Raw genomic sequence first — 9,104 nt, 5'->3', positions numbered from 1 at the left:
TGCTCATTGCGTAGCTTGGAAGAGCCCGAGGAACTGTCTTCAAAAGCAGCTTTTTACCACCTTTCGACAAAAAATTCTTATCCCAACCTTCAATTCTATCCTGCTTACGATTTTTGAGATAACCAAAAACTGTCCCTTTATTCCTCCCTACAATGATAGAGAGGACCAGATAAGTAGTTCCCTCAGTTGCTTCACTGAATCCTAGCAAATTACAAATTTCTGCTCGCTCCTCCTGCACTGTATTGCAACTTAAAATAACAGAAGATTTAGTCTTATTGATTTGTTGACCTGATGCTCTCTCATAGACCTGCAACGTGTTATTCATCTAAATTGCCATCTCCGCCTTAGCTTTACAATATATATATGAGTCGTCAGCGAAGAACAGATGGCTCAATCTTGGAGCCCCTCGAGCGATCTTGATCCCCAATAATAAGCTTCTCCTTTCATGATCATGAATTAGAGCGGTAAGACCCTCCATACATATTAAGAACATGTAAGATGATAGGGGATCCCCTGTCTTAACCCACGACTAGGGATAATCAACCCAAACTCCCTTCCTGAATGAGATAACTTATACCGGACAGAGGTGACACATTCTAGCATCAGCTTAGTCAACTTAGGATCAAAACCCAACTTATGCAACATTTTTTCCAAGAAAACCCACTTCACGCGATCATACGTTTTACTCATATCTAACTTCAATGCCATCCATCCCGTTTCACCTGCCACCTTTCTTTTCATATAATGCATAATTTCATAGGAAATCAGAATATTATCAGTGATTAAACGACCTGGGATGAATGCACTCTGAGATGTAAAAATTACATGATCAAGAATACCTTTTAGCCGATTAGCCAACACCTTAGAAACCACTTTGCATATCACGTTACAAAGTGATATGGGTCTTAGATCAGTCATACTTGTTGGATCATGCTTCTTTGGAATTAAAATAATATTGGTATCTGTTATATCTTGATCAAAAGTACCTGTCGAGAAAAATTGTTGTGTCAATCTTAATAAATCCGTACCCACCACTTTCCAATATTTTTGAAAGAATCCTGGGCTCATCCCATCTGGACCAGGCGATTTGTTGGGGTGCATATTGAATAGAGCAGCTTTAACTTCTTTAGGCTGGATGTCTGCTAACATGGTCGTATTCTGCTCATCTGTGACTCTATTAGAGACACAATTAACCACTGGCAACCAGTCTGTGTTGGTAGCTGTGAATAAGTTGGAAAAGTATTCCACCATTGTTTCCTCTAAACCTGATCCCCACCGACCAATTCTCCCGTGTTGTTTACAAGTTCTGTAATGTTATTTACTTTGCGACGATTTTTTGTGGCATAATGAAAAAACTTGCTATTACTGTCCCCCTCCCTCAGCCAAAGCTGTTTACACCTTTGACGCCAAAATACCTCTTGCTCACTATATATTTCCATTAGATTTTTGGTACTCTCCTGATATAATTTCACAGAGTGATCGTCCTTTCTCCCTTTCGTACGATGCATGATCTTCTTCAAATCCGTAACTCTATTTTTGAAACTTCCAGTTATCTCCGTACCCCACTTTGCCAATATCTCAGATGTAAACTTGATTTTCTCTGTCAAAGGTTTGTCTTGATTCAACTCCCATGATTCTTCTACAATTTTTCCACACATTGGATCCCTTAACCATGCATTCTCAAAGAGGAAATGACTTACTTTGATCGGGCATGATTGTTTAAAAGGCTCCAATAAAATTGGAGAGTGATCAAACGTGGAGATTTTGAGATTATGCAGCATGACCTCTGTGAACTTTTTCATGAAACCGTTCGAAGCCAAAGCCCTATCGAGTTTAATCTCTGTCCAGACCTCTGTACCATAACCTCTTTCCCACGTATACGGGTATCCCTCCAACTCTAAGTCATGCAGATTACACTCATCAACATAGCTTTGAAAACCCTGAATAAGCCGTGTTGGATATGGACGGCCACCACGCTTGTCTTCTTGTTAAACAGCGTTGTTCATGTCTCCTATGAGCACCCAGGATAAAGACATTTGACTATGCAGAGTACGAATAAGGTCCCATGTATCTTTTCTTTTAGCTCGGTCTGGTTCACCATAGATACCTGTGAGCCTATATTTACCCCAACTATTTATTTCAACAATCACATCAATATGATTTATACTGTAGGATAGCAACGTGATTTCTTGGTTGTTCCGCCATAAAAGAGCTAAACCTCCGTTGTGTCATTTGCAATCTACTGTGAAAGCCCCTTCAAAACCTATACTGCTTTTTACTTTCTCAACTCTTTCTTTTTTGCACAAAATCTCACTAAAAAAACAAAATTTGGGTTCTTCTGGAGCACAAACTCCTTAAGGAATTGTAAAGCCCATGGGGTCCCAAACCCATGGCAATTCCAACTCAAGGTACTCATAATGCTTGGCGAGCCCCATGCATGAGGCCCGCCATCTTCGCGTTTTTTGGCTCCTGAATAATTTTTGGGCTGTTTTGTGGTTCATGCTCCATAGTAATCACATCATCCCCTTCCAGGACCATATCCAACTCCGTATTTTTATTTGTCACGTCTGCATTCCCCGACCCATCATCAGTTCTGCGTTTTTTGTTTTTAATTATTGTCACCCCTGACTTCACGGGATATGATAGATTGCTCTCCTCGGCTGTCTCCGCAATGTTTGGCTGCAATATTTTCTCAGCTAAATCTCTGGGCTTGTTGTTGCATTCCCGTGATTTTCTCCTTGTTTATCATCTTCCTGATTTTGCGTGTCAAACCCCATCTTATGGTTACCTTCCCATGTTTCTTCCATCGATGAATTCCGGCCATCAATGTTACCTTCCCTCAACCATCTAGCACCTATCAACCTGGGTTGTCTTCGTAGTGATGCTCTCATCCAGGCACCGTATGGCTTACTAATCTCTCCATCGGGGGTATCAAACAGTCTACTACAGAACTTATCAGAATGTCCCAATAATCCATAGATAAAACAAAATGTAGGAACATTCTCATATTTGAATGTAATCCAGTACCAGTCATTCCCAGTTTGTCGAACTTTCATATGTCGCTTTAGAGGTTTAGATAAATCTATAGTAACTCTAACTCGAAGAAACTCTCTCCAAACACCTGTAAAGTTGCTTGGATATGATTCAACAAAAGTACCAATAAAATTTCCAACCTCTTTAACCACTTTTTCAGACATGAAACCCACCCTCAGTTCATGAATCTGTATTCACAGATCCATGGTATTCAGTTTAACAGCACGAGGAATATCCCCTTCAGCCATCCTCTTAATCACTAGAGCCTTCCTGTTGAAAGACCATTGGCTGCCTGCAACGACTCTCTTGATGTCCACTTCATGATAGAACTGGAACAAGTATAAGTTGACATCTATTTCCTTTATGAAAACGCCTTTTCCAGGTCTCCATAGGGCGTCCATCATTTGCTTCATGGCTGGAAAGTCTACCACACCGTCGACAAGAAAACGTCATACTAAGCATATATGTGCATTAATCTCTTGATATGTGTACAGATCGTCTGTTGTCACTTCAAAAGCTAGACCTTCATCCTCCTCATCCTCCAGAGTTATGCTGTTCATAGCTTCGACTAAATTGCTTGTTGATGCCATGATATGAAGGAAGAACCAAAAACTAGAAGCAGAGACGAATACTGATACTTATAAATGGACTCAAAACGACAGGAAAAAACATCATTAACAATCCGAACCTTGATAATAATCAAGACAGAATGACCATGTCAGATGACAAGACTTTTTCAGTCAATAAAGGTAACTTCCAGATTGATTGTTTTTCCAGGAATATAGTTATAATTGTATGTAAGTGATAAGACTTCAATTTGGATTTGTGATTATATACATGGTCTTTTATGTACTCCATACATTTATATAAGTATCTATATTACATTATAAATAAAATCCATATTCATATCTACAAGATACTATTATCTAGATTTTCAGATATGCAGAATTCTTTATATACTCCTCAACCATGTTTCTATTTCATATATTATTTTAGCAACTACTAGCTTTGTACCCCTGCGATGCACGGGATGATTATCATTTCTTTATATAATTATTTTTGAATATTTTTTCTTTTTTCAATTAAATTATAATATAATAATTTTATTCCATAAACAAATTTTATGTTTTTCAAAATAATAGATTTTTCAAAAAATTATACTTGTTATACTTATATATTTAGTTATTATTATATTTTTATATTTGACCTTAATGGCCTAAATATAAGATATATATTTTTTTTTGAAGAAAATGCTAACTTTCATTAAGCAACATCGTGCAAAAGAGTCTTCAACAACAAATCTGGAGGAGACGTTAATATGTTTGGGCAATCTAGCGAACAAGGTAAACGAGCCATCAAGTGGGCTACTTTATTCGCCTGCCTTTTAACAAATTGAATTGAAAACCCTGATCTAGCCAGTAAAGTCGTGCGACAATCTTCCAAAATATGGCCAACTTCCAAATGATTCTCCTGGGAATGATTAATAGCTTGCACACAGAGGAGAGAGTCTGATTCTATACAGACAACCTGATTCGACATCGAACACAACCAATGCAAACCTTCCTGAATAGCCAGAGCTTCTGCTTCTAAAACTGTGCTCACCATCTGTAAACAGATGGCCTTTCCTCCCACAAAAATTCCATGATGGTCACGAAGAACAAGACCTACGGTAAACAAGTCTGATCCCAGCTTTATAGATGCATCAACATTCAACTTCAGACAACCCTCACGAGGGGGTTTCCATTTTTGAAGTGACTTGTTACTAGCCCTAACACTGAGCACCTGATTTTGGGCTTTAAGATGCTTTGCCTTCTTCCAATCTGAGATAGACTTAGAACTCCAGTCTATAGCCACCCGTCCTGTAACCACCTTGTTATCCCATACCCTTCTGTTTCTAAAAAAACCAGATTCCCCACAAAACCTTGGCCACCACTTCAATTTCCTCCCTCGAAGCACTACTAATCTTTTGTATAAGCCAGTCAGGGACAAAATCCACCGTCTGCATATCGTAAGTTAAACCTGCATAATGCCAACAACTAAAAGCAAACGGACAATCGAAAAAAACATGCCCCAGGTGTTCAATATATGCCATACACATAGGGCAAGTTATTGGTAGCCGCACTCCCTTTGCACTCAATCTTCTTCGAACAGGGATGTTATTTCTACAAAATCTCCACAAGAAAATTTTGATCTTGTGAGGAAGATTCAGTCTCCACAACTTGCTCCAGCCATTAGATTGATAGACACTACCAGGTCCTATATTGGAATCATGCCAAAGCTGATAACCTGTCTTCACTGTATATTGACCATTTGTCGTTCGAGACCATGCTAAACGATCAACTGCAGGATTTTGTGGGATACGCACTGCCAAGATCAGATGAGCATCATCCTCTGTAAAAAAGGACTTAACTTTATCCGCCTCCCAACTCCTATCATCTGTTCTGAAAAAACTTGATACCCGCACTTGATTACAGCCATAGTCTATACTTTGAGACACACAAAAATCATCCTTATTCTGCAACCATGGGTCCCTTATTGCATTGATGTCCCTACCGTCTCCAAGAATCCATCTATATCCCTTACAAACGCTTTCCCTTGCTGTCATGATCCCCGACCATATGTAGCTAGATCCTGGACTCAAAGAGGCATGAAGAAAATGAGAATTTGGGTAATAACGTGCTTTGTAAACACGAGCAACCAATGAATGAGGCTTTTTTATAAAATTCCAACAGTGTTTCCCCAATAGTGCTATATAGAAACCGTAAAGATTCCTAAAACCCATACCACCTCTACTCTTCGATGAACTCATAGAATCCCAAGAGAGCCAGCTTATTCCTCGTCTATCACTAGAGCTAGTACACCACCAATACTTATTTAACATCCTCTCAAGCTCCTGACATAGAGATTTTGGAAGCAAAAAACACGACATGCAATACGAGGGAATAGACTGAGCCACGTTTCTAATCAGAATTGATTTACCTGCTTGAGAAATAGCTTTCGACTTCCAACCTTGTAATCTTTTACATACTTTATCTTTGACAAAACCAAACACCCTTTTCTTTGAACGACCTACAAAAGAAGGGAGGCCTAAGTATTTTCCATCCTGAAGCTCATTCGATACTCCTAAAATCCCAGCTAAAGTTCCCCTCTCAGACCGTGGGACATTTGAACTAAACAAAATTGCAGACTTCTGAAAATTCACAGATTGACCCGACAGAGCCTCATAATCGTTCAAGAGAGACTTGACAACAGCGGTTTCAGCAAGATTGGCACAAAAGAACAGAAAACTGTCATCTGCAAATAGCATATGAGTAATAATTGGAGCTGTATTGCTAACCTGAGACCCATGAATGTTGCCCTCCATAGCAGCTTTGTCAAGAGAGTTAGACAGACCTTCCACACACAAGAGAAACAAATACGGGGATAAAGGGTCCCCCTGTCGTAGACCCCATGATGGACATACAGGACCTACAGAAGTGCCATTGAAACAAAAATCATATGACACCGTGGTTACACAAAGCATGATCCACTGAATCCATTTTCTGCAAAAACCCATGGCCTGCATTCGAGCTTTCAAATATGACCAGTTTACCCTGTCGTAGGCTTTAGAAATATCCAGTTTCAAAGCAATCTCCCCATCCCTGCCTCGACTCTTCCTACGCATATGGTGAACAACTTCAAAAGCTACTAACACATTGTCGGCTATACTCCTTCCCGGTACAAAGGCTGATTGGTTTTCTGATATAACATTTGGTAATAGAACTTTCAATCGATTTGAGAGCACCTTCGCTAAGACCTTATATAGAACGTTACATAGAGCAATTGGTCGTAAGTCCTTCGTACAACGAGCATTTTCCTTTTTAGGAATGAGAACCACATTAGTCTCATTAAGGTTTGCTGGAAAAGAGACTGAGTCTAACCAGCACTTGCAACTCTCGTAAACTTCTCGCCCCAATATAGACCAAAATTGCTGGAAAAAAGCAGGGTTTAATCCATCAGGACCCGAGGCTTTATCCGGGTGCATCTGCTTGATAGCAACTGAAAATTCTTCGAAAGTCATCTCAACCACTAACATGTGATTTTGCTCCTCTGTTATACGCCTTTCAGATTCATCCAGTTGAAGTATCTCAGCATTATGCCCACTAGTAAACACTGCAGTGTAATAATCCTTTACCACTTGACACATATCCTCATGATTACTTACTTCCTCCCCTGAATCCGTCTCAAGAAACGGAAGATAATTAGCTTTCTTTCTAGCTGATGCACTCGCGTGAAAAAACTTTGTATTAGCGTCTCCCTCTGAAAGCCAGAAATTTTTAGCCCTCTGCTTCCAATACACTTCCTCGTGGCACAACAAATCATTTAACTTTTCCTTCTCCATAAAATAATTACTGATTCCATCCTCATCTACACGATCAACCAGAAGCCTTATCACCTCTTTCTGACGTCTGATCTTATCTCGGAACTTGTGGAAAAAGTTCCTCCCCCAGCGAGCCATGAAGCTTGAGACAGAAACAAGCTTTGGAATTATATTAACAGTGGGCAGTTCAAGCCAAAAATCTGAAACCTCCTTACGAAAATTCGGTTCCTGGAGTCATGTGTTCTCGAACTTAAAACGAAACTGCTTCTTTGAAAAGGATGTACTGAGCAAGTCTAGAAAAATTGGATCATGGTCAGATACCGACACATGGTAGACTAGCAACTTGCAGAGAGGAAAAAGATTCCACCACTGTTGAGTAGGAAAAACTCTATCCAATCTCTCCCGAACCCAATCGCTTTTCCCATGACTCTTTTCCCATATGTATTTACCACCACTAAGATCACGCTCCGAAAGAAAACAGTCATCAATTGCGGCTCTAAAATCATCCATTAAACTTTGAGGATGAGGCAGATTACCCCATTTATCCGACGAATAAAGTAAATCATTGAAATCACCTATGATGCACCAAGAAATTTGAGAAACTCCTGCTAACCTGCGAATTAGATCCCAAGAGTGTTTACGAATATAAGATATATGTTATTATTTATTTTATTTCTTTGTCGTCTAATTTTTTCACGTTATAAATTTGTAAGAAGAATATTTTAATCATACCACATAATATATTTACGTAATTAATTTTTTTTATATTTATTTTCTTTTCAAGAGTTTGATCAGAGATTGAGAAGTTGTTTGGGATTTCATCTTGTGTAACAATATTTTATAATTTTTTCTATTTAGTAATGATTTTGAAAATAATACTTTACATTTAATTGTCATAGTACCTTTGTTTACTAATCAATTGTCATAGTACTTTTAATTGTATTCTATTGTATTTGTATTTCAATTTTGAATTGTAATAATTTATTATTATTATTATTATTATTATTATTATTATATTTCTTCCTAATTTTTATGTTTTATAGGATTCATGTACTCTAAATTTTCAAAATACAATCCGCAATTTTCTTATTTTACAAAATAAACAAAACATATATATAGCTAAATTCAATCTCAATGTATTCCTCATTTTATAAGATAAAAATTAAAATTATATATTCAAAAGTATTTTAAATAAAACTTACCCATTCCATTTTTTTAAGAAAATAATACTATTTTAACCCCGATTAACAATTGTTTTGTTGATTGTTACTTATATTTATATTTATTAAGACTAATTGTTGCTTTTTTATAATATAACACTTTTAACATTATTTTATATCATTTAAGAATATACAATTGTAGTTCAAATTTTTAATTAATTAACTATTACATTTGTTATACAGATTATTAAATATTATAATAAAATAAATGTAATAAATATAATCTATAATGTATTTTATTAAATTTATATTTTAATTTTGAATTGTAATAGATTTATTATTATTATATTTATTCCTCATTTTTTATCTTTTAGAGGATTAATGTGCTCTAAATTTTTTAAAAGACAATCCGTAATTTTCACTTTTTACAAAATGAAACAAAATAATATAATATTTATACCTAAATATATTCTAAATGTTTTCGTTATTTTATAAGAAACAAATGAAAATTATCTATTTAAAAATATTTTAAATCAAACTTACTCACTCCA

At 36.9% G+C, this 9,104-nt stretch overlaps 1 protein-coding gene across 1 annotated transcript; it reads right to left on the bottom strand.

The window, feature by feature from the left end:
* Positions 1-4,296: 4,296 nt before the first annotated feature.
* LOC141690880 (uncharacterized) lies at positions 4,297-8,130 on the bottom strand. The gene is made up of 5 exons (XM_074495636.1): positions 8,126-8,130; positions 7,715-8,006; positions 5,128-7,621; positions 4,955-5,052; positions 4,297-4,902 (listed from the first exon to the last, which is right to left on the bottom strand). Exons 1-5 carry the CDS (start codon positions 8,128-8,130, stop codon positions 4,297-4,299), a joined length of 3,495 nt encoding a protein of 1,164 aa, XP_074351737.1.
* Positions 8,131-9,104: the final 974 nt, after the last annotated feature.

The sequence above is a fragment of the Apium graveolens genome, chromosome 10 (assembly GCF_009905375.1).
Source record: "Apium graveolens cultivar Ventura chromosome 10, ASM990537v1, whole genome shotgun sequence".
NCBI classification, from domain to species: Eukaryota; Viridiplantae; Streptophyta; class Magnoliopsida; order Apiales; family Apiaceae; genus Apium; species Apium graveolens.
Note: the sequence above shows the minus strand (reverse complement) of the source record. Positions and strands in the feature narration are given on the sequence as shown.